Consider the following 27493-nt stretch of genomic DNA (forward strand, 5'->3'; position numbering starts at 1 on the left):
TCCCATTTTTTTCCATTTTCAATCCTTTTTTAAAAATGTCCCAGGGAGCCACTAGAGTGGCACTAAAGAGCCGCATGCGGCTCGAGAGCCGCGGGTTGCTGAACCCTGGTCTAGAACATGTTTTGCTTTATTCATTATTGACGTGTTTCTTGCCACTTTATGTTGTATATTTTTGTACATGAGATTTCCAGTTAATTTTATCATCAATCATTATACCTAGAAATTTGGTTGAATTTACTCTTTCAATTTCTATTCCATCTATTTGTATTTGTGTTTGACTTTCCCTTCTACTGTTACCAAATAGCATTACTTTAGTTTTACTGAGGTTTAAGGATAGTCTGTTTTTGTCAAACCATTTTTTTCATTTGTTAATTTCTTCTATTATTATTTGCATTAGCTTCTGTGTGTTCTCTCCTGAACAAAACGCTGTTGTTTCATCCATGAATAATCCATCCATCTATTTTCTACTGCTTGTCCCATTCGGGGTGGCTGGGGGTGCTGGAGCCTATTGATTGATTGATTGATTGAAACTTTTATTAGTAGATTGCACAGTGCAGTACATATTCCGTACAATTGAGCACTAAATGGTAACACCCGAATAAGTTTTTCAACTTGTTTAAGTCGGGGTCCACTTAAATTGATTCGTGATACAGATATATACTATCATCATAATACAGTCATCACACAAGATAAACATCAGAGTATATACATTGAATTATTTACATTATTTGGGGACGGCGTGGCGCAGATGGGAGAGTGGCCGTGCCAGCAACCTGAGGGTTCCTGGTTCGATCCCCACCTTCTACCAACCTCGTCACGTCCGTCGTGTCCTTGAGCAAGACACTTCACCCTTGCTCCTGATGGGTGGTGGTTAGTGCCTTGCATGGCAGCTCCCGCCATCAGTGTGTGAATGGGTGAATGTGGAAATAGTGTCAAAGCGCTTTGAGTACCTTGAAGGTAGAAAAGCGCTATACAAGTATAACCCACTTACCATTTTACCATTTATTTACAATCCGGGGTGTGGAGAGGGGGGGGTTAGGTTTGGTTGATATCAACACTTCAGTCTTCAACAATTGCATCATCAGAGAAATGGACATTGGAACAGTGTAGGACTGACTTGGTAGGATATGTACAGCAAGTAGTGGACATAGAGATAGAGATCAGAGAGCATAAGAATAAGAATAAGTATCTACATTTGATTATTTACATTTGATTATTTACAATCCGGGGAGGTAGGATGTGAAAGGAAGTTTGTTAGTTTACGGTTGAAGTTGCCTGGAGGTGTTCTTTTAGTGCGGTTTTGAAGGAGGATAGATGCTGAATTGGAATAATACTAACTTTAAATCCTTTGTAACTTTACAATTGTCATTTATATAAAGATTGAACAATTTTGGTCCTATAGTTAGTTGTGCAGAATGGAGTATGAAACAACTCTGTTAAATGAGCCAAATGGTGCAGATAAGGAACACATTCCTTATTTGGTGCTTTAAGATTAAAATGATCCCACACTTTGGAATTTTTCCTTTTTTTTAGTTAGATTTATAGAGACGAAAACCGAAGTCAAATGCGGCACACCTCCACTTAGTACGAGCTGTCTCGGGGCCCATATATAATTTAGAGCCTCTCATTAACCTAACATGCATGTTTTGGAGATCTTGGAGAAGGCTACCATGATATGCCACCATTTTATTTAGCAAAAGTGCAATTAATGTTAAAATAAGCATGTTAATTTGCACTGAAAAGAGCTTCTTAAGTGGTCAAGGTAGACCTTTCTTTTTCTCCTCATGCAGCAGATAACAAAATGCTGCACAGTGGGTTGTGCCCCATTCCATATCACCAGAGTGAAACATGCATCTGTTGGAACAAAATAATCTACGATGGCTCCGCAATACGCCCCAAGTCTGCGCTCTCGTTTGGCTCCTTTGCTGCTTTTCTTGCAGATAGGCTTTATTGTCATTTACTATTTTTACGTAGAAATTGAAAACCATGTGAATGGAATTATATTCAGGAACCTTTACTCGGGTAAGTCATTGCAAGTGTGAGTAACACAAATACTGCATAATAAATGTAAGTCTGTGAAGAGTGTTGTGAAATGATGAAAATTCCACTCAGTTCCATACATAGCTGCATTATGTATCTTTCCAGAATTCTGGGACTGTTAATCTCTGATGCACTAGTTTTATTGACATTACATTTCAACAATATGCCAAAATGTGTAGGTGTTTTTTGTTTAAGTCTAATCTGTTTTTTCACTTCCAAATACACATTCAGAACTCCAGACCTGATATGCTTATATTGCAAATTATGTGCAAAAAGGCTACACACAAAAGAGAAAATAAACACCGCAGTTACTGTGAGAAATAAAACTGACATAATAATAGAACAAAATTTACAAAAAGAAGGTAAACAAAACGTTAAAAAAGTAGGTAAACAGGTAAAATACATTAAAAAAAAAGTAGGTAATCATAGGTCACGGAAGAAGGTAAAAATAGGCAAACAGCTGAAAGAAGATAAAAAAAGGAGATCAAAATTAGGTAAACATTAGGGGTGTGGGAAAAAATCGATTCGAATTCGAATCGCGATTCTCACGTTGTGCGATTCAGAATCGATTCTCATTTAAAAAAAATTTATTTTTAAAATTGTTTTTATTATTATTATTTTTATTTTTTTTAAATTTATTTTTTAAATTAATCAATCCAACAATACAATTCACAGCAATACCATAACAATGCAATCCAATTCTAAAACCAAACCCGACCCAGCAACACTCAGAACTGCAATAAACAGAGCAATTGAGAGGAGACACAAACACGACACAGAACAAACCAAAAGTAGTGAAACAAAAATGAATATTATCAACAACAGTATCAATATTAGTTACAATTTCAACATAGCAGTGATTAAAAATCCCTCATTGACATTATCATTAGACATTTATAAAAATAAAAAAAAGAACAATAGTGTCACAGTGGCTTACACTTGCATCGCATCTCATAAGCTTGACAACACACTGTGTCCAATATTTTCACAAAGATAAAATAAGTCATATTTTTGGTTCATTTAATAGTTAAAACAAATTTACATTATTGCAATTAGTTGATAAAACATTGTCCTTTACCATTATAAAAGCTTTTTACAAAAATCTACTACTCTGCTTGCATGTCAGCAGACTGGGGTAGATCCTGCTGAAATCCTATGTATTGAATGAATAGAGAATCGTTTTGAATCGTGAAAAAAAATCGTTTTTTAATCGAGAATCGTGTTGAATTGAAAAAAAAAAAATCGATTTTGAATCGAATCGTGACCCCAAGAATCGATATTGAATCGAATCGTGGGACACCCAAAGATTCACAGCCCTAGTAAACATGTACAAAAACCAAAACCAGTGAAGTTGGCACGTTGTGTAAAGCGTAAATGAAAACAGAATACAATGATTTGCAAATCCTTTTCAACTTATATTCAATTGAATATCAATCAATCAATCAATCAATCAATGTTTATTTATATAGCCCTAAATCACAAGTGTCTCAAAGGGCTGTACAAGCCACAACGACATCCTCGGTACAGAGCCCACATACGGGCAAGGAAAACTCACCCCAGTGGGACGTCAATGTGAATGACTATGAGAAACCTTGGAGAGGACCGCATATGTGGGTAACCCTCCCCCTCTAGGGGAGACCGAAAGCAATGGATGTCGAGTGGGTCTGACATAATATTGTGAAAGTCCAACACATCAGCGAAAGTCCAGTCCATGGTGGGGCCAGCAGGAACCATCCCGAGCGGAGACGGGTCAGCAGCGTAGAGATGTCCCCATCCGATGAACAGGCTAGCGGTCCACCCCGGAGCAGAGTAGAAAAGAAAAGAAAAGAAACGGCAGATCAACTGGTCTAAAAAGGGAATCTATTTAAAGGCTAGAGTATACAAATGAGTTTTAAGATGAGACTTAAAAGCTTCTACTGAGGTAGCATCTCTAACTTTTACCGGGAGGGCATTCCATAATATTGGAGCCCCAATAGAAAACGCTCTATAGCCCGCAGACTTTTTTTGGGCTCTGGGAATCACTAATAAGCCGGAGTTCTTTGAACGCTGATTTCTTGCCGGGACATATGGTACAATACAATCGGCAAGATAGGCAGGAGCTTGACCGTGTAGTATTTTATACGTAAGTAGTAAAACCTTAAAGTCGCATCTTAGGTGCACAGGAAGCCAGTGCAAGTGAGCCAGTATAGGCGTAATATGATCAAACTTTCTTGTTTTTGTCAAAAGTCTAGCAGCCGCATTTTGTACCAACTGTAATCTTTTAATGCTAGACATAGGGAGACCCGAAAATAAAACGTTACAGTAATCGAGACGAGATGTAACGAACGCATGGATAATGATCTCAGCATCGCTTGTGGACAAAATGGAACGAATTTTAGCGATATTACGGAGATGAAAGAAGGCCGTTTTAGTAACACTCTTAATGTGTGACTCAAACGAGAGAGTTGGGTCGAAGATAATACCCAGATTCTTTACAGAGTCACCCTGTTTAATTGTTTGGTTGTCAAATGTTAAGGTGGTATTATTAAATAGATGTCGGTGTTGAGCAGGACCGATAATCAGCATTTCCGTTTTCTTAGCGTTGAGTTGCAAAAAGTTAGCGGACATCCATTGTTTAATTTCATTAAGACACGCCTCCAGCTGACTACAATCCGGCTTAGACTGCAAAGACAAGATACTTAATGTTCGAACTGAGAAACTGATTTTTTTTTGCAAATAATCATTAACTTAGAATTTAATGGCAGCAACACATTGCAAAAAAGTTGGCACAGGGGCATTTTTACCACTGTGTTACATGGCCTTTCCTTTTAACAACACTCAGTAAACGTTTGGGAACTGAGGAGACCAATTATTGAAGATTATCAGGTAGAATTATTTCCCATTCGTGCTTGATGTACATCTTAAATTGTTCAACAGACCCGGGTCTCCGTTGTGGTATTTTACACTTCATAATGCGCCACACATTTTCATTGGGAGACAGGTCTGGACTACTGGCAGGCCAGTCTAGTACCCGCACTCTTTTACTATGAAGCCACGCTGTTGTAACATGTGCAGAATGTTGCTTGGCATTGTTTTGCTGAAATAAGCAAGGGCGTCCATGAAAAATAATAAAGATTAAGATTAAGATTAGTTTATTTCAAAGGGGACAATGCAATTTCAAAAAACACAAGACTACACATGGTTAAAAAAGCCAGAATTAGCCAGAAGGCTACATAAATATGTATGTCGGGGTCGGATGATACTTTTTTTGTTTTAGTTACATACATGCCTACAGTTTTAGGAAGGTTTAGCTGCATACAGCACTCCTGCAACTAAGTTGTAACATAGGACATTGTTTTAGTGAGTTTAGCAGCAACAATGTCTTTGGTGTGTCGTCTGCATACATTAAGCATTCAGCTTCAGGACAAACAGTGGGCAAATCATTAATATAGAGGCTAAATAAAAGGGGGCCTAATTTTGACCCCTAAAGGACTCCGGGGGTTAGCCTAAGAGAGTCAGATCTGCAGTTGTTAACTGATACAGACTGTGTTCGATCATACAGATAGGATTCAATCCAGCTCACAGCATTTTGAGACGTTGCTTGGATGGCAACATATGTTGATCCAAAACCTGTATGTACCTTTCAGCATTAATGGCGCCTTCACAGATGTGTAAGTTACCCATGTCTTGGGCACTAATACACCCCCATACCATCACAGATGCTGGCTTTTCAACTTTGCTCCTATAACAGTCCGGACGGTTCCTTTCCTCTTTGGTCCGGAGGACACGACGTCCACAGTTTCGAAAAACAATTTGAAATGTGGACTCGTCAGACCGCAGAACACTTTTCCACTTTGCATCAGTCCATCTTCGATGACCTCGGGCCCAGCGAAGCCGGCGGCGTTTCTGGGTGATGTTGATAAATGGCTTTCGCTTGGATAGTACAGTTTTAACTTGCACTTACAGATGTAGTGACGAACTGTAGTTACTGACAGTGGTTTTATGAAGTATTTCTGAGCCCGTTTGCTGATATCCTTTACACACTGATGTCGCTTTTTGATGCAGTACCGCCTGAGGGATCAAAGGTCCGTAATATCATCACTTACGTGCAATGATTTCTCCAGATTCTCTAAACTTTTTGTAATATTACGGACCGTAGATGGTGAAATCCCTAAATTCCTTGCAATAGCTCGTTGAGAAATGTTGTTCTTAAACTGTTCGAGAATTTGCTCACGCATTTGTTCACAAAGTCGTGACCCTTGCCCCATCCTTGTTTGTGAATGACTGAACTTTTCATGGAAGCTACTTTTATACCCAATCATGGCACCCACCTGTTCCCAATTAGCCTGTTCACCTGTGGGATGTTTCAAATAAATGTTTAATGAGCATTCCTCAACTTTCTCAGTCTTTTTTGCCACTTGTGCCACCTTTTTTGAAACATGTTGCAAGTATCAAATTCCAAATGAGCTAATATTTGCAAAAAATAAAGTTTTTCAGTTCAAACATTAAGTATCTTGTCTTTGCAGTCTATTCTTAGAACCTTTATTTAACCAGATGAGAAACCCATTGAGATCAAGATCTCTTTCACAAGGGTGACCTGGCCAAGAGGTCAACAGCACATGTCACAGAGCAGTTTCAAAAAAATAATACGTTAAGACATACATTTTAAAATACATAAGAGAACTGTAAAACAACAAAGATTTACACCTTTTAAAAACACAGGCACCAATTGAATATAGGTTGAAAAGGATATGCAAATCATTGTATTATGTTTTTATTTACGATTTACAACGTGCCAACTTCACTGGTTTTGGGTTTTGTAAAAAGAAGGCACAAAGTAGGTACACATCGGTAAAACATGGGGGAAAAAGTGGGTAAAAGAAGGTAAAAAGTAGGTAAACAGGTAAAGGAAGGTGAATGAAAGTAAAACAAATGGTAAACATTGGTAAAATAAGGTAGAAAGGAAAGTAAAACATTGGTAAAAGAAGGTAAAAGGGAAGTAAAGGAATGTATGTAGACATACTGTAGGTGAAATAAGGTATAAATCATGTAAACAAGTAAAATAACGTGAAAGAAGGTCAAAGGTAGGTAAACATTGTCTGTGGATGTTCTCATTCATCCAGGTCATCCAGTTGTGGACGATTAAAGGCCCTGAAAAAAGGTAAACATAGATAAAATGTAAAAGCAGGTAAAGACATCAGTGAAAGAAGATACACATAAGGTATAATAGAAGGTAAAAAGTAAGTAAACAGATGATGGAAAGTAAAAGTATTCAAACATAGGTAAAATAAGGTGCAAATAAGGTAAATATAGGTAAAATAAAGTAAAACGTGGTAAAAACATAAGTGAAAGAAGGTACAAAGTAGGTAACATGGGTAAAAGAAGGTAAAATAGGAGGTAAACAAGTAAGCAAGCATACTGAAAGGAAAATAAGGTACAAAGTAAAGAAAATATATAGTAGGAAAATATAAGTAAAATATTGAATGTTAATTATGTCAATCCACTTTGGTAACTTTTTTTTTAAAGAACAATGGTTTAATACCATGAACTTGATGTGGACATTCTTTTAAAATAGTGCCCTTGTTCTTTTGCAGTGTTCCAAGATTTGAATGTGATGGTCTTTCTGGGTTTTGGCTTCTTCAGCACTTTTTTAGTGCGGTATGGTTTCAGCGGCTCAGGGTTCAATCTTCTTGTGGCAGTCATGGCCACCCAATGGGCACTCATTCTTAATGGTATTTAGTCCTGGTATTACAGAGGCAAGATTTGGATTGACATGAAAAGGTACTGTATCACATTCAAATGACAATGTGTAGTATATTATTTTCTGAATCTACTCGCTTGTATTTACTAGGGGTGTAACTGTACGGCATCCTTATGGTCCGGTCCATTTTCATTACAGTAAGGCAACAAAATGATAAACATAAAATAGCTTAGCTTTTGTGTTTAATTACACTCTGCCAACAGGACAATTATATACAAATCTCCTATAAAAAAATATTACTTTTAGTTCCACTACAAGAGCTAGAAAGTACACTTCCTGTCCCTCACTTGAAATGTGTACTGAATGGGAAATCTGTTTAAGTACTGATACAAATAGATGCATTCCTTACACTTCTAGTATTTGCAGTATATGATGTTTCAATAAAGATATACTCCGGAATTTATTGTAAATCATCTTTTCACCAAGCTTGGTGATTGCTGAGATGTGCACATCCTTGGTTCTCATCTCGATTGGAGCTGTGCAAGGCAAAACCAACCCTGTCCACCTTGTCCTCATGGCACTGCTGGAGGTGTTCGGCTTTGTCTTGAATGGATGGCTCCTCCAGACCCTACTGAAGGTAATGTATAATCGTTGGTTTCAATACCCTAATCAGACCCAAAGAAATCGCACCTTCGTAAAACATGATTATGTTGTTTTGTGATTACAGGTACGACCTTTGACCAGCATCATGCTGCTTCACATCTTTGCTGCTTTCTTTGGGCTTGTACTGACCAGGGTCCTGCACCGGAACGAAACGGAATATGAGAAGGAGAAACTCAACCGCAAAACAGGATTGTTCTCCATGTTAGGTGTGTGGTTTGGTTGTGTGTGTCGGTAGATAATGATTGGACCCTCAGAGGAGGTAGCACCAACACACAACTCCTAAATGGCCCCACATCTCACCCTAAACCCAACTGTTATATGCTCTTATGTTGGCGTCGTTGGTTTTGACCCTAGGTTGCAGAGCAAGGAAGGCAAAGTTCAGTGTTTCCATTTAAATGGAAAACCCAGATAGTGCTAACCAGGGGCCGTATTTATCAAGCTTCTTAGAATTACTCCTAAGAAGTCTGCTAAGAGTTGACTTAAGAGTAAAGAAATTCTTCGCTGAAAGCTGCACTTAAAAGTTAGTTATCAAGCGTCTTACTCACACTTTCAGCGAAGTGTAAGACTGAATCTTAAGTGTCGCACTCAGAGCTGAATTACGACATTACTATGTGCCGTAAACGGAATTTTAGGTGACGTCATTTCTGTGTCCATAGAAATGACCAATCACGGAAGGGAATCCCTTGTCTAAGAATAAAGAAATATCTTAGAAATATTTAAGTGGACAATGGGAGTGTATATTTTGACAATAAACTACAAAATAATACAAAACAAACTAGTCCCCGCCCGCACTCACGCTACCGCTCCCTCTCTTCTCTCGCCCACACACTCACTGACGTCACTCACCTCACATGCTGTCACCTATTAAAGGGCCACACACACACATACGCTACTCTCATAACATTTTCTTTCCAATTCATTAATTAGGCAACTAATTTGAAACTGGTGTGGGTGGCTCTATATATACTAGCCCACTGCAGCCACATGCAGAAATCAACATGGAATCGAAAATTATTAAATCTGTGACAAAAATAATACCAGCTCTGTCTAAACGATACCGTTTGATCAGCTGCTCGTCATCAAACAAAGCCAGGACATCCTTCCGCTCCTCGAACGTTCGCGCACGTCTCTCTCGCCTCAGTGCAACTCCTAACCACTTAAGACACCTCTGAAGGTCTCTTAAATATGGTGGAGAGTAAGAGTGATTCTTAGACTTAAGAAAGTTGATAAATAGCTTTTATTCTTAAGTTTGAGAGTAGGACTAAATTTCGCAAATTCTCAGAACTTAAGTGTAAAATGGCACTCTAAGACGCTTAATAAATACGGCCCCAGATCTAGTGCAACATGGAAGTGCACAGAGACAGAGCAAAAAGCAAACTGATCCAGCACCTGCAAAGAGCAAATGGACTAGATTAACTAATGGAAAACAGGTGTGCTGGCAGGAAACAGAAGAGAAAGTGAAGGTGCAGCAAGACAAGGAATCCAACAGGAAGTAGAACCAAAGTATGAGCACCAGTCAAATTAGTCAAAACTGTCGTTAACATGCCCTAAAAAGTAATTATTGCATGGATCTGGAAACTTAAAACCATCTTTTTAAAACCCAAATGTATTAGGTTTTCTCAATTTTCTAATATCTAGAACAAATCTAGATAAACCACTAATTCAGCCCTTTGAGACACTTGTGATTTAGGGCTATATAAATAAACATTGATTGATTGATAATTTGGTTTTGTTTACATTGTTTTTAAAGTGCCAAGAAATTAAATACAAAATTTAAAATAATCATATAACATCATTTTTCACTTAAATGATTATACATCTCTCAATTTGTATTTACTTCAGTGTAAAATTAGATTATCTGATACACACAGGATTATCATCAGTAGATAATACAAACTATAATAATAATGTGATTATTATTAGTGCATCTCCTGGGGGTTAAGTCCCCCTGTCTTTAAAAACTTGGAAAGCCTCTGTTTCTAACTTTAATTATGGACAATGAGATGCAAATGTGAAACTAGTACATAACTTTCTATATGCTGCCACATATAGATTGTATATTTCTTCCATCACTCTCCTTGTTGCAAATTTTTGTGTGAATGCTTAAAAATTAGCTTTAATAACGGATTAGATTTATATAGCGCTTTTCTAGACACTCAAAGTGCTTCACATAGTGAGAACCTATCATTCATTCACACCTGGTGGTGGTAAACTACTTTCATAGCCACAGCTGCCCTGGGGTAGACTGACAGTAGCGTGGCTCCGACCACCACCCATCATTCATTCACCAGTGTGGGCGGCACTGGGGGCAAGGGTGAGGTGTCCTGCCCAAGGACACAACGGCAGTGATTTTGGATGGCAAGAAGCAGGGAGCGAACCTGCAACCCTCAGGTTTCTGACACAGCCGCGCTACCCACTACGTCATGCCCCCCCCTCCCCATGATGTTATGACGTCTGTGTTGAGTGAACTTTGTAAATCAATCTAACATCTCTTTCTCTATAGGGACTGTGTTTCTTTGGATGTTTTGGCCCAGTTTCAACTCTATCCTCCTCATGGAGCACCATTCTCCAGAAAGGTGGCTGAGAGCAGTGTGCAGCACATACTTGGCCTTGGCTGTCAGTGCTGTAGCATCCTTAGCTCTATCTGTGCTCTCCAGTCACAAAGGAAAAGTTAACCCAGTATGTTGTGGCTATCAATTAAAATTAATCAAGTTAACAGTGGGATTTAACTTATATTTTCATTCTCCTGTTAGACCCATTTCCTGTCATGCTTACTCGCTGGTGGTGTTGCGGTGGGGGTTCCCATGCCAGTGATACATCACCCATGGGAGGCTATGACAATTGGCTTGACTGCGGCTGTTGTGTCAACCATTGGGTTCAGATATTTCAAGGTGTTGATCACAGCAAATACATGTTAAAGATTTGTCATCTAATAGTATCAATTACTAAGCACAATTACTCCCTTTACAGAAACCCATGCTGTTTGCCTTTGACTGTCATGATACGTGTAGTATTCTGAGCACACATGGACTCCCTGGACTTCTAGGATGGCTGGCTCACCTCCTGCTGCAGATCAAACACTGCGACGACCACACAACGTATGGAAACATGCACATTTTGACACATTATTAAAGGGACTGTTTGCAACCCTTACACTTTTAGCTGTTTCTGGAGTATTTTAAGTGGACCTCTGCTGGTGTTCTGGTGAGACTTGCTCCACAATAAAGTCCATGCAACCCCTGCTTTTGCGCATGAGTATGAATCTAGGGAATAAGCAAATGTAGTAGTACACTGAAGGAACCTTAAGGAATCAATCGTTACATTAATTAATGCTGTATCTTTACATTTTATATGCAAGTTTCACACCATAAACGGTCAAATTATTTAATTGTAAATTAAATCAAATGTATGTATCCTGTTAATATACATAATACTGTCAAGTATCAGGTGATATATACATACACTACCGTTCAAAAGTTTGGGGTCACCCAAACAATTTTGTGGAATAGCCTTCATTTAAAAAAACAAGAATAGACTGTCGAGTTTCAGATGAAAGTTCTCTTTTTCTGGCCATTTTGAGCATTTGATTGACCCCACAAATGTGATGCTCCAGAAACTCAATCTGCTCAAAGGAAGGTCAGTTTTGTAGCTTCTGTAACGAGCTAAACTGTTTTCAGATGTGTGAACATGATTGCACAAGGGTTTTCTAATCATCAATTAGCCTTCTGAGCCAATGAGCAAACACATTGTACCATTAGAACACTGGAGTGATAGTTGCTGGAAATGGGCCTCTATACACCTATGTAGATATTGCACCAAAAACCAGACATTTGCAGCTAGAATAGTCATTTACCACATTAGCAATGTATAGAGTGTATTTCTTTAAAGTTAAGACTAGTTTAAAGTTATCTTCATTGAAAAGTACAGTGCTTTTCCTTCAAAAATAAGGACATTTCAATGTGACCCCAAACTTTTGAACGGTAGTGTATATATAGTGATGATTATTAGGAATCGGATTATCTAAGTGATGGGGTAGGACAGTATAAGCTTTTGCTTTTTTCTGCTCCTTTTCTTTTCAATTCTTCTTTCAGTTTTACTATTTTATTTGCAGATGAAGATATTGTATTGGAGATGCTTAATTATGGTTGGCTTGTTGTGTTTAAAATAAATTGGTGACAAAAGTATGAATTATTAGGGGTTTTTTTCTGCTGAAAAGGAAAGCGTTGGATGCCTCCAGGCGCTGATTTTTGACATCTTTACATGAAACCATAACCTAATAAATGATACATTAGATTGTTTAACAGTTTGTAGCGTATATTCATGGACAGTGGAAAAAAGAATGTGTAACTTAGTTTAAGGATTGTTCTCACGTAAACAGTTCCTTCAATACGCAATTACACATATTGGCATTTCTTTGATTCATACTCATGCCCAGATGCAGGGGGTGCCTGAATCCCAAAGGTAGCTAGTAATGACATAAACTATGTCTTAACACACACGCATTAGCTTAGTTTAGCTATCATTGAATGTATATGCTAGTATAACAACAACATGAACACAAACAGGTGCTTCTCTGGGACTGATTTTGAGAATATGAGTACAGGACAGCAGTGAGTGGCATTTATTAATTATTATTCAATATTATTTGCAATTGTAAAAACAGACATTTTTTATAAGAAATATGTTAAATTATTACCTAATAGTAGCATAAGCTATTTGGTGGTGTTCTTGTTATATTTTTTGGTTTAAATGTTTTTAACTTTGAGCAAGCTGCAGGTTGGCATTGTACATTATAATAAGTGACCTTTCACTTGCAGAGCTACTCGGTTTGCTGTATTTCATATATCTGCCCTCTTCATCACCCTAAGTACAAGCCTGATCATGGGGATCCTAACAGGTAAAATAATCAGTTATATACCTTATCGCCAGCATTTTGCATAATAATGTATAGAAACTCCAATGTAAATCTAATACTATGAGTCATTTGTAAACTTGTCTCCTCCCTCTGGATGTGTTCAAAGGGCTAGTACTTAAGTGGGACATCTGGAGACCGCCTCAGGACAAAAAATGCTTTGATGATCAGGCTTACTGGAAGGTAAAGTAGCATCTTAAAACAAACATTGTTTGTTGCGTTGCTGCCCACCAAAAAGCATGTACAGGTACCCTACATTTTTAATTGTCTTTATTATCTGACAAAACACCTACTTGTGTTTCCTCCCACATTCCAATGTTATGCATGTTAGGTTAATTGGACACCAAATTGTTCTGTCTAAAAAAAAATGACAAAATAGTCATTACGCAAGTATTGAAATATTTCAAGCCTTTATAGATCTTGCAAGTTTAATGATTAGGACTTACAGATAAGGAAAACAACATTCAGCGTCTCAGAAAATAAATGTGACTATTGTGAAAATGTTCAATATTGGTGTCAATTGCAGGATGAACAGGATACAATAAAATAAATGACAATATAACTTAAAGATACATGCTTTTTTGGACAGCAGTGTTATGTATAATACAATCTAAAACAGAAAACAAAATTATGTTTTTCAGTTTGAGCATCTTGCAGTATGCAAGTAATTTGAAGAATTGGACCATGGACGTACAGTACACACCATGTTTATAAAAGATGAATGCAAGACATGTTTTCTGCTCAAAACTTTTCTTTAATGATGCCATGGTAGCCGATGTGTGACCCCATTGTAAGAAATTAACTTAAATAAGAATTTAATTTGTCTAAGTCTATTTTAACAATAAACGACAAATTTCCCGGCTCACTTGATGTTTGACCCATACAAACATCCTACATGACAAGGTTTTTAATGTGTTTGTGAATGGTAATTCCCTCAATTACATATCATAACAAAATGTATTCCGACTGATGGAATAGTAAGCATACACACAGGAATTTTGGACCGTTTGAGAATATTGAATTCCCAAAACAATTACACAAAAGTTGTACACAATTTTAACAACGCGGCTGGCTGCACAGTGCAGGTACACATTATAAAACGTGTCACAGTTGAAAATATTCAACCTGTCAAGGAGTCTTATGATTTGTGCTTGTTTATGACTTAACCTTTTAAAACAGCAACAAAAATATAAATTATATTTGTCAACTCTGAACGCTAAAAAAAGGCTATGTAAGAAGTGATAATCACTGAAGCCTGGCGCATATTGTCTCATACGACATAGAAAGCAGTGTATAATAATGGACAGACACACTTGGGAGGCGGTTATTGCCACAGATCCTCTGTACGTCCAAACTTGAAGACCAAACCCCTGAATAAAAAAAAAAGGAAATATAGGAAGAAAGATCTGTTAGTTATTCAGCAAAATACAAGATCTTGGTCGCAAAGGACAACTCACTTACCCGAAGAAAATGAATGCATTTTGAAAGAAAATGGCTATGCCAGGGTACACAACAGGCTTCTCTGCAAAAGAGAACAGACATATTTTTTGAAAACTAATACATTTGAAAGTGACATATTTTTTGAAAACTAATACATTTGAAAGTGGGAGGTATTACGGATAAAATGGCATTACCATATTTTCAGGAAACATCTTAAATTAAAAAAGTCTAAACTACAATAATTAAAATTGATTCTTTGATTTCAAATCAGTTGTTGTGGTGTAAAGGTAATGAGCTAGGGTAAAGTATTTTGTCACAGCCCAAATACTTCTGACCAGACTGTATACTTTTACTTAACTTTAGTAGCTGCATCATACAAGCAAATAGATTAAAATGTAGTTGTGTCAAATTTACTCTTAACTGTCGTACAGCAAAACAGAACACTTGTTAAGTGTGTTAAGTGGCAAGCAGACAAACAGGACTAACCAGGGACTACAAAACCACCGAACAGGATCCACATTGAAGCAATGAGTGAGCCAAAAGCCATCATGAAGCCAATGAAGAGCCACACACGAGCGCCTGCAGAAACACATAAAAAAGGGTGGGCTTCTGGTTGACTGCTGCATGTAGTAGGTTGCATGATAGTCATGGTAAATAAATTATACACCTAGACATTATGATGACACCCACAACTAAAATACTTGTATTATTGCGTTTGCAGTGTAATACTGTACTGTACAAGAAACACTTATCATGTAACAGTACTAAAATAAAATTGAATTACCTTATGAAGTGCTCTGTGAGCAAATACATTAGCTCATCGTGTCTCTAATGCATACCTGTCTGTCCCATGCAGCCTTCACTGTAGCTGTCACCTCTCACTTGGCCATTTGACACAGCGTTTATCCTAAACAGACCAAAGTAGACACAATCCACAATCCAATTACAATATTATTATAGTGACAACAGCTTATAGACTTGTGGCACGGCTTTCCTCAGCAAGAGGAGAGTCATTTGTAATTATTGACTAAATGTAATGTAAAGTATAGGGTTAGAATTAGGGATGTTCCGATAAGGGTTTTATGCTGCCAATTATGATACCTATCGTCCATGAGTGGAATCGACCGATACCAATACAGACAGATCACATTAAAGGCCTACTGAAATGAATTTTTAAAATTTAAACGGGAATAGCAGATCCATTCTATGTGTCATACTTGATCATTTCGCGATATTGCCATATTTTTGCTGAAAGGATTTAGTAGAGAAAATCGACGATAAAGTTCGCAAGTTCCCATCAACAGCCGTGCTCACCTGCGTTCCAGCGATCGACGGCGCGACGAAGGACTTCATCCATGGGTTTGGCGGCAAGCATCGGCTAGGCGTAGTAAGTAGTCCTTGTTGTGTTGCTGTAAGTATTGTACTTAGCCGCTAATACACCGATCGATCCCACCTACAACGTTCTTCTTTGCAGCCTCCATTGTTCATTAAACAAATTTCAAAAGATTCACCAACACAGATGTCCAGAATACTGTGGAATTTTGTCGAAGAAAACAAGAGGTTTTTGTATCGGGTCGATGGGGTACAACCACTTCCGTGGATTTTGTGACGTCACGCGCATAAATCATATCCAAAGGAGTTTTTCAACCGGAAGTGTGGCGGGAATTTTAAAATTGCACTTTATAAGTTATGCCGTATTGGCATGTGTTTCAATGTTAAGATTTCATCATTGATATATAAACTATCAGACTGCGTGGTCGGTAGTAGTGGGTTTCAGTAGGCCTTTAACTATTAACTATAAATGTATTAACTTAAATTTTTTCCATTTATTTACGGTGAGTGCTAATAATAGTTCAACAATATCAACACAATACTTAAACTAGTTCCTTATTCTCTTCGTTTGAGTCACACATCAAGAGTGTTACTAAAACGGCCTTCATTCATCTCCGTAATATCGCTAAAATTTGTTCCATTTTGTCCACTAGCGACGCTGAGATCATTATTCATGCGTTCGTTACGTCTCGTCTCGATTACTGTAACGTATTATTTTCAGGTCTCCCTATGTCTAGCATTAAAAGATTACAGTTGGTACAAAATGCGGCTGCTAGACTTTTGACAAGAACAAGAAAGTTTGATCATATTACGCCTATACTGGCTCACCTGTACTGGCTTCCTGTGCACTTAAGATGTGACTTTAAGGTTTTACTATTTACGTATAAAATACTACACGGTCTAGCTCCATCCTATCTTGCTGATTGTATTGTACCATATGTCCCGGCAAGAAATCTGCGTTCAAAGAACTCCGGCTTATAAGTGATTCCCAGAGCCCCAAAAAAGTCTGCGGGCTATGGAGCGTTTTCTATTCGGGCTCCAGTACTCTGGAATGCCCTCCCGGAAACAGTTAAGAGATGCTACCTCAGTAGATCACCTAAGTCCCATCTTAAAACTCATTTGTATACTCTAGCTTTTAAGTAGACCCCCCTTTTAGACCAGTTGACCTGCCGTTTCTTTTCCGCTCTGCCCCCCTCTTTCGTGGAGGGGGCGGGCACAGGTTCAGTGGCCACGGATGAAGCGCTGGCTGTCCAGAGTCGGGACCCAGGGTGGACCGCTTGTCTGTGCATTGGTTGGGGACGTCTCTGCGCTGCTGACCTGTCTCTGCTCGGGATGGTCTCCTGCTGGCTCTACTATGGACTGGACTCCCACTATTATGTTAGATCCACTATGGACTGGACTCTCACAATATTATGCTAGATCCACTCGACGTCCATTGCACCGGTCGCCCCCACATCTGCAGTCCCCTCCAAGGTTTCTCATTGTCCCATTGGGTTAAGTTTTTCCTTGCCCTGATGTGGGATCTGAGCCGAGGATGTCGTTGTGGCTTGTGCAGCCCTTTGAGACACTCGTGATTTAGGGCTATATATGTAAACATTGATTGATTGATGGATTTAATTGTTTGAACTAAACAAGGTCAATAGTACACGAACTAACGAAAAAACTATTATATATTAATCATTTAAATCCTCACAGTCAATTTGTGTCCAAGGAATCCTTCCCTGAGTTTGTAAATATTAATAAAAAACAACCCAACAAATATTTTGAGAAAATACAAATATCGACCAAATCACTCTAGTGGCATCTACACTACCAATTTACATGGATCCGCCTTCCTCTTACGTGTCGTGTACTGACATACCAACAGTTGTCATATTATCCTCTCTCTAGACTCTTTTTAATCTACTTGTTAATTTCCTGTTAATAACTGCTTACTTTCTGCTGTAAAGTGGTTACTAAGCACCTATTTCTTGGTGTTGTTTGAAGTTAGCTTAGCAGTTAGCTTAGCTATTAGCATGCCTGTTCCTGGCTTGCTCTCAGTGTGCTACCTCCAGTGATAATACATGATCATGTTATTTAAGAGACTAAGACATGCAGCTAATTACAATTCGCTTAGGGGAGCGGCTCCACACTGAGTATGGAGACACATAATTAGCTGTTAGCCGCTTGGCAGTGGGGATCGGCAATTGTGATCAGCATTAAAAGGAATTAATCAGCAATCAGCAATTGCTATCACATAATTTTTTCACAGAAATGGTCTATATACAAGTTTCACACCATAAACAATCAAATGATTATAGTAATGATGATTAAGAATCAGATTATCTAAGTAATGGGGTAAGACAGTATAAGCTTTTGCTTTTTTTTGCTCCTTTTCGGACACACCATGTTTCTTTTTAATTCAGTCTGGTGGCCGATCGATCCGCACATTCCTTGTTAGAATGAGGTTAAATTATAGTACTAGTAGCAAGGAGAGGCACTGTATGAACACTCCGGCTGTCACATGGAGCAAGTGGAAGCTTCAGACATGTTGAGTAAATGGTATTGATTTTCCTACATGTATTGGGATTTTATCTTTAGGATGTTGTTTGCATGTAGAAATTGGGATTGTATTGTGAGAGGCTATCTGAGCACGAGATGGGATGCCCTCGAGCAAGAGACTGCACCTCTAGCCCCCAATTCGAAAAAAATGGGAAAATTAAATGTTGCACCACATATTAAATCTGTTATGTACATACAGTATGTGTGCATTGGTTGTGGTGAAAAAAACCCAAATAATCCATCCCCTGTTTGTTAAGACACTCTTACATGAGAAAAGCCACTGTAGCGATGACTCCACATGTGTGATAAGCGTGGGGAAACTCTCCCTGTAGCGGATACTTCACTGCTGCATCTATGATGATCCACCAACCAGTGAAGAACTGCAATGAGACGAGATCAAATCAAAAAGCTTATATTTTGATACTGGCTGGCTTCAATATTATAACAGACGGCACAACATGTGTAAACTAATTACAAATACAAATACCATTTTGCTGTACTAGTTACAATGAATAAGATCTATCTAAACAGCAGACATTATCCACCGAAATATACAAAAGCTGCTGAAGGTGTGTTTGACGAAGAAGCAGCTGGAAAGAGACACTGTAGAAGTCCACTCTCCAAGGTAAATGCTGTACATTATAACTACATTTTGTCATAAACTACTAGGTTCTTTATTCGAATCCCTGGGAACGAATCCCGTCCCGACCAGAAATGTAGCTCAAGTCATTAGGCGCAGATAGCGAAAGCAGAAAAAAAATGGACCGGAAAAAGCGCCCCAAAGTGTAATAAAGTTCAAAACAAAAGGTATAATCCAATTAATAACTTTACTGAGAGATTTGAGCAGGGTACAAACACATTAGATTAGATTAGATAGTACTTTATTGACGAACACTTTTACAACCAACCGGAAACATAGCAACCAGGCTAGCAACGCACCTCCTTTACGGCAGCTGTCGCAAGGTTCTTAAAGCAACCGCAGCACATACATATATATACAACATATCTCCCTTTTAACTTTTGTTTTTCTTTCCTTGTAAACAAAACAAAATCACACTGTATATGTGTTGTCTGTCTAATTATAAATAATGCAGACAAGGCGGGTTGGCTGAGTTCTTGACCTTTACTTTCACAGCGTGCTCATAACCTCATTCTTAGCTGCCGGGTGGCGACATGCAACAACACTTTTCGGGGCTACCGCGCATGCTCGTCACTCCCGTTGCATGCTGGGTAGTGCAGTTGTTATATTCCCTAGCTCATAACATCACATCTTTCCCCCCATAAAGAAATAATGTTAACTCAATAAAGTGTATTTCTTTTTTTTTAGCTTTAACTTTTCATTTTTTAGCATTGTAACCACATTTGCAAACAACTTTTCTCTTCATAGAATTTTCTTTCAATAAAGAAATAAAGTGCAAAAATGTCAAAGCATCATAACAAACAGTTATGTCAAATAGCAGCAGAAGTGCACTTTTTGGAGAGCTGTATTATTTTCAGTTTTGTGCCCAAGGGACTGATTTTATTTAACACTATATTATTATTTATACACCTATAGTGATCACAGACACAGGTTGTTTTTGTGTTACTGTATATATGTTTTTCTGAAAAATCCCACTTAATATACTTTGCGTAACAGTCAATATTTTTATTTTTTATTTTTTTAGGGGGGGTAACAGTCAATATTTATTTATTTATTAGATTTTATTTTTTTCTTATATAATAAAAGTGAGCTTTTGTTAAACCAAATATTGTGTGGTTTTTTCCATATACAACAACCTATCTGGACTCGATAAGAGAATCGATAAGGAATCGGTTCGATAAGAGGATTCGATAATAGGCTCAAACTCGATAATTTCTTATCAAACATCATCCCTATAAACTACTGTAGTTGTTTGTAGTACATTATATTGCCTTCATACAATATCTCTTAGCTAAAAGTTTTTTTTTTGTTTTTTTTTTAAAGGCATGCTACATTTTAAATGTGTGCTATTTTGGGTGGGACAAGCAACAAGTATGTTGATTTCAATTAATTTCAATGGGTGACCCTGATATGAGATACACAATGTTTTGAGTTAAGAGCTTGATTAAAGAACCAATTAAGCTTGTAAATTGAGGTACGGCTGTAAGCAGGGAGCTCGTCTGAGCATGGTTCCGGGTTCACTGACCTGCTGCATTGCCTCTGAGTTGGTAAAATGTAATTCTAGATCAGGGATTCTCAAACTGTGGTGTGTGGTGCTCCATCTAGTGGTACGCCAAAAAATCACTTGATTGAAGTACAGTGTTTTTTTTACTATAGTCATACACATTGTTACTGTCCAAACTGTATGTATTTAGAGTGGCCAAAAATATTGAATATACTTGTTGAATAAGATAGCTGCCTTGTTTTTAATTAATACCTAGGCCTTGGAGAGCCAAGAGTTTTCTGAGGGGGTACTTGGTGAAAAACGTATGGTAACCACTGTTTAGATTATAAATCATGCCTCTCACTTGTATAGTAGAAGGTTGTGGCCATAAACAGGCCACAGAGAAGTTGGTCAACTTTGACATTCAACTGCCGTCACCTTTTTTTTTTTTTTTAAAGCTGCGTAAAGATTGTGATTCATTAAAATTTAAATGGGGAGCTTCAAACATCCCATCAGTCAGCATCCCTGTGAGATAAACATTGTACAGTAGGGGTTAGTTTTAATATGTCCGTTGATGGAGGTTTTTTAGAGTGCTTTGTAGGCGGAAAAGAGCGAATCCCATTCCCTCCATTGTTAGCTGACTCTTTCTACAGTTACTAGTTAGAATACAAAAAAATAAAAACATATGTGTTCTTGTCTTACAAAAGGATTAATGAATGAGAGGCAAAATTCCAAAAAAAGTGCAGTTCTCCTTCAAAGGGCGCCTTGAGGAACACCTAAGTCATGTAAATCAGAAGTTTGGACCCCAGTGTTCTAAGTTTGCAAGCAAGATTAAAATGTCAATTCGAGGTTCGGCCAAAGTGTTTACAGTGGTCCAAGTTACTCTATACCAGTGATTTTCAAACTGTGGTACGCGGGCTCCATCTTGTGGTACCATACAGTGGGACAAAAAAGTATTTAGTCAGCCACCGATTGTGCAAGTTCTCCCACTTAAAATGATGACAGAGGTCTGTAATTTTCATCATAGGTACACTTCAACTGTGAGAGACAGAATGTGAAAAAAAAATCCAGGAACTCACATTGTAGGAATTTTAAAGAATTTATTTGTAAATTATGGTGGAAAATAAGTATTTGGTCACTTCAAACAAGGAAGATCTCTGGCTCTCACAGACCTGTAACTTCTTCTTTAAGAAGCTCTTCTGTCCTCCACTTGTTACCTGTATTAATGGCACCTGTTTGAACTCGTTATCTGTATAAAAGACACCTGTCCACAGCCTCAAACAGTCAGACTCCAAACTCCACTATGGCCAAGACCAAAGAGCTGTCGAAGGACACCAGGAAAATAATTGTAGACCTACACCAGACGGTGAAGAGTGAATCTACAATAGGCAAGCAGCTTGGTGTGAAAAAATCAACTGTGGGAGCAATTATCAGAAAATGGAAGACATACAAGACCACTGATAATCTCCCTCGATCTGGGGCTCCACGCAAGATCTCATCCCGTGGGGTCAAAATGATCATGAGAACGGTGAGCAAAAATCCCAGAACCAGGCGGGGGGACCTGGTGAATGACCTGCAGAGAGCTGGGACCAAAGTAACAAAGGTTACCATCAGTAACACACTACGCCGACAGGGAATCAAATCCTGCAGTGCCAGACGTGTCCCCCTGCTTAAGCCAGTGCATGTCCAGGCCCGTCTGAAGTTTGCCAGAGAGCACATGGATGATACAGCAGAGGATTGGGAGAATGTCATGTGGTCAGATGAAACCAAAATAGAACTTTTTGGTATAAACTCAACTCGTCGTGTTTGGAGGAAGAAGAATACTGAGTTGCATCCCAAGAACACCATATCTACTGTGAAGCATGGGGGTGAAAACATCATGCTTTGGGGCTGTTTTTCTGCTAAGGGGACAGAACGACTGATCCGTGTTAAGCAAAGAATGAATGGGGCCATGTATCGTGAGATTTTGAGCCAAAACCTCCTTCCATCAGTGAGCGCTTTTAAGATGAAACGTGGCTGGGTCTTCCGGCATGACAATGATCCCAAACACACCGCCCGGGCAACGAAGGAGTGGCTCCGTAAGAAGCATTTGAAAGTCCTGGAGTGGCCTAGCCAGTCTCCAGACCTCAACCCCATAGAAAATCTGTGGAGGGAGTTGAAAGTCTGTGTTGCTCTGCGACAGCCCCAAAACATCACTGCTCTCGAGAAGATCTGCATGGAGGAATGGGCCAAAATACCAGCTACTGTGTGTGCAAACCTGGTAAAGACCTATAGTAATCGTTTGACCTCTGTTATTGCCAACAAAGGTTATATTACAAAGTATTGAGTTTAACTTTTGTTATTGACCAAATACTTATTTTCCACCATAATTTACAAATAAATTCTTTAAAAATCCTACAATGTGAATTCCTGGATTTTTTCACATTCTGTCTCTCACAGTTGAAGTGTACCTATGATGAAAATTACAGACCTCTGTCATCATTTTAAGTGCACAATTGGTAGCTGACTAAATACTTTTTTGCCCAACTGTATATGGATTATCACTGTTGATGATGTTCATGCATTGTGTGTAATGTTACATCTATCCATCCATTATCTACCAGTTGTCCCTTTTGGGGTCGCGGGGGGTGCTGGAGCCTATCTCAGAATCAGAATAGTTTTATTGCCATTGTTTGAGAACGGTTTCACAAACTAGGAATTTTTCTTGGTGCAAACGTGCGACATAAAATAAATAAATGATAAATGGGTTGTACTTGTATAGCGCTTTTCTACCTTCAAGGTACTCAAAGCGCTTTGACAGTATTTCCACATTTACCCATTCACACACACATTCACACACTGATGGCAGGAGCTGCCATGCAAGGCGCTACCAGCAGCCATCAGAGGCAAAGGGTGAGGTGTCTTGCCCAAGGACACAACGGACGTGACTAGGAAGGTAGAAGGTGGGAATTGAACCCCAGTAACCAGCAACCCTCCGATTGCTGGCACAGCCACTCTACCAACTTCGCCACGCCGTCCCTAAAACACATACAACACATATTTGGTATAAAAAGAGCTGTGACTGAGCTATCAGATAGACTTAGAAGGGATTCAAGGAATTCAAGGAGCTGCTGTTAGGAGTTATTGTTCATTTGCCTGATGGCCGAGGGGAAAAAACTGTTCAGGTGGCGGGAGGTGTGGGTCTGGATGCTCAGCTGCATTCAGGCGGTAGGCCTGAACAAGTCGCCACCTCATCGCAGTGCCCACACAGATAGGCAGACAACATTCACGCTCACAAACTAGGGCCAATTTAGTGTTGCCAATCAACCTATCCCCAGGTGTATGTATTTGGAGGGAAGGGAGGGAGGGAACCCATGCGGTCACGGGGAGAACATGCAAGCTCCACACAGAAAGACCCTAAGCCCGGGGATCAAACTCAGGACCTTTGTATTGTGAGGCACATGCACTAACCCCTGTTCCACCATGCTGCCGTGTAATGTTACAGTGGTCAAAAAATATTAAATGCACTTGTTAAAGAAAACCTCTGCTGGTTTTTAATACTCATGCCTACAATGCTACTGTATTTTAATATTGGTCGTCATGGTGGTACTTGGACAGTCGAGTGTTTTCTGAGGTGGAACTTGGTGAAAAAAGTTTGAAAAACATTGCTCTACACCAGTGTTTTTCAACCACTGTGTCACGGCACACTAGTGTACCGTGAGATATAGTTTGGTGTGCCGTGGGAATTGTGATGCCAAAACATATCAATGTAATCATAGTAGTATCGACTAGATATGTTCTTGTACTTGATATCAATACAGTGGATGTTAGGTGTAGATCCACTAATGGCGTTTGTTTACATTTTGATGCCGGTGAGCTACGGTGTGTAATGAAGCATGTTTAGCTATTCCTCGTCCTGCAGGGATGATACTTGTAAGAAACATACTTTATTAATCGCCATGGAGACCAGGATTAGTGATATAGAGGTAGCTAAAACACAGCCGACGGCGGATGGACGTTAGCTGCTAGCTAGCTAGCCATGTCTTAAAGCACCTCTTCCTGAGGGCGTTTCAGTGTTATAACTTTACCTTTATCTTTAGTTTTTAAGCTAAAATGCATCCTTTCTCCCTTTTGTGTCTACACACTGTGTCTGCTTGTAAGTACTACGTGATTGTGTGCAACTGAACATGCTCGTCTTCTCGGAAACCAGCAATGTCACGACGTGACTTCGACGCGGGCGCAGGGGGGTGCGGGACCGGTACGTCTCAGAGACAGTATCGTACCGAAAATTATTCATTAGTATCGCGGTACTATACTATTACCGCTATACCGTACAACCCTACACACAACAATGGCGACGAGGATGGGATAGTGTCGCCCTGGATTTTTTCAATGAAAAAAATGTGCCTTGACTCAAAAAATGTTGAAAAACACTGCTCTACACAACGGCAGCACTCTTGTGTTTTTAGGAATTTGATATAAAATGTTTGTCTCCCTCGTTTCGAAGCTAACTCGGGGGCTGATATGGTGTCATTCCCGGGACGGATTTGGCCCCCCAAGCTGCCAGTTGAATAGTCCTAGTATAGATGATGGATGTATAGGAAAATTACTTTAGTTTAGGGCTGGGCGATATATCGAATATATTGGATATATCGCGGGTTTGTCTCTGAAAATATAGAACATTCCGATAGTGATATTCGAGTATACGTTCTCACACAGTTGCTTTTAGCTGTGGGCATTACACTACAGGCTCTTCTCACTCTTTCCTGTCTCTCCTTCTCAGAGAGACATAAAACAAGCGCACCTTTTTACATATGTCACATACTGTCGCGCATGCAACGTCATACGCTCTCGCGGAGCAGACAGGTAGCAGCGTGGGTAGCGTTAGCTGTGATGCTAGCGGAGAGGTGCGAGTGGTAATACGAAGGAGAGAAGGTGCGAATCTGGTAACAAATGAAGGAAGAATTATTTCTAAGAAAAACAGCACAGGGTCCATCGTCTGGCGGTGGTTTGGCTTCAATATATGTTGAACAGACAACCGTAACATGTCAAGTATGCGGCAAAAGCGTTGCTACAAAAAGTAGCAGCTCTGCTAATTTGTCATTTGTAGCATCATTTGAAAAGTCACCCGCTGGAGAATGAAGAGTGCTTGAAACTCAGCATGTCAACATCTCCGTTCGGTGCCACACCCACAAAATGCCGAAGCAACCATTTCCACATCAACACCGTATGAAAAAAATAGTCAACAAAAGGAGATAACGTCCGCAGTAAACTACCACATAGCGAAGGACATACACTATTTGATTTCCTATTATGCAGCTCATTTATATTTGACAGTTATTGAAATATATTGTGTGACATCATGCACAAAAGTACACTTTATTTGTTTTAAACTATTGTAGTGGCATTCTGTACAAAAAGTGCACTTTAATTTAGTGTTGTTTTGATATGTCATCTTAGTGACATCATGCACAAAAGTGCACTAATAGCTTGTTTTAAAATGTCTCTGACAATCTTGCACTTTCTGTTTTGAAATGACATGAATGTTTGTGCCACTGCTTAATAACTGTTTAATGGATGGATAATAAATACAGTTTTGGTAAATTTACTTAGTTGTGATTTCCCTCTCTTCATGAACGTTTAAAATAAGCATTTATTAAAATAACTATTTAATAAATACAGTTTTGGTAAATTGACTTAGTTGTGATTTCCCTCTCTGCGTAAACGTTTAAAATGAGCATATATTAATGCAGTATGAACAAGAATGTTTTAATGTAGACACATAGAATCATCATACTGCTGTGATTATATGCATCAAGTGTTCATTCAAGGCTAAGGCAAAATATCGTAATATATATCGTGTATCGTGACATGGCCTAAAAATATCGAGATATCAATAAAAGGCCATATCGCCCAGCTCTACTTTAGTTTATACACAATTAACCTTTTGGAGCAGATTATTAACAAATACCGAGGTCAATAAACCAGCCTACTAGGCATGACACCCTAACGAATAGGTTTTGGTTACATTCAAAACGGCTTTGTATTGTCGATCAACTATTACCAGAACTCCAGCAGCTATAGAGGCGATGGTGTTTCTTCTTTCACCCCAGTCCACATTGCACTCGCAGTCTCCGCACCGGATCCCGTCCAGAAATCCAGACATGACTGAGGAAGGAAGTACGGGACGTTAAAACTGGACAACAAGAATAAACGCGTGACATAAATATCTCATGTGTAGCATACAGTACGAGAAACAAAGTCATCTTAGTGCGTAACTGCTACATAAGGGATGATGCTCAACTATACGACAACAACAGCTCGACTTCGGCATTGTAAGTCCAAAATAAATCCTCTTTGACAATCAATCGACAGCGAATCTGTCGAAGCGTAAAAAAATCAATGATATTCAAGTATTTAGCCAGTGGCTATGAGCACAGCTGTGTCGTAGGATTCTTTTGTTCGTCGCTTTGATACTACAGTACTAGCAAACATTTCCTCTAAGGTGCCTTCTTGCGAAGACGTCGCTGACAAATACAAAAAAGGTCTTACGACAGCGGCGTTCTTAAATCAAAGTATAAGATTTGATATACATTCGTGATATTTAAATGCGGTAAAGTAGTTTCTAAAGGGAAAAATACCTCTTATTTGCGATATTTTTATGAGGACCCTTGGATCAGCCCGACTTTGCTTCCGAGCTCGGTCAAGCGCATGCGCAGTTCGCCCCCACTGTTTGTTGAAAGCAACTATTCATAGTGGTGCCTTCAAAGATTGTGGGACAAA

General features: G+C 38.9%; 2 protein-coding genes across 2 annotated transcripts; one reads left to right on the top strand and one right to left on the bottom strand.

Annotated features, from left to right (window-relative positions):
* Nucleotides 1-1851: 1851 nt before the first annotated feature.
* Nucleotides 1852-20493, top strand: rhd (Rh blood group, D antigen). Its single transcript, XM_062041807.1, is given in 9 exon segments — nucleotides 1852-2022; nucleotides 7614-7800; nucleotides 8207-8357; nucleotides 8448-8589; nucleotides 10887-11062; nucleotides 11137-11274; nucleotides 11354-11481; nucleotides 13201-13280; nucleotides 13405-20493. Coding segments are annotated over 9 exon segments (1230 nt in total). The 5' UTR covers nucleotides 1852-1877; the 3' UTR covers nucleotides 13488-20493.
* Nucleotides 13724-27493, bottom strand: tmem50a (transmembrane protein 50A). Its single transcript, XM_062041809.1, has 7 exons — nucleotides 27352-27493; nucleotides 26775-26878; nucleotides 18876-18988; nucleotides 15575-15642; nucleotides 15222-15314; nucleotides 14757-14817; nucleotides 13724-14665 (listed from the first exon to the last, which is right to left on the bottom strand). Exons 2-7 carry the CDS (start codon nucleotides 26874-26876, stop codon nucleotides 14620-14622), a joined length of 483 nt encoding a protein of 160 aa, XP_061897793.1. The 5' UTR covers nucleotides 26877-26878; nucleotides 27352-27493; the 3' UTR covers nucleotides 13724-14619.

The sequence above is a fragment of the Entelurus aequoreus genome, linkage group LG03 (genome assembly GCF_033978785.1).
Source record: "Entelurus aequoreus isolate RoL-2023_Sb linkage group LG03, RoL_Eaeq_v1.1, whole genome shotgun sequence".
NCBI lineage: Eukaryota > Metazoa > Chordata > Actinopteri > Syngnathiformes > Syngnathidae > Entelurus > Entelurus aequoreus.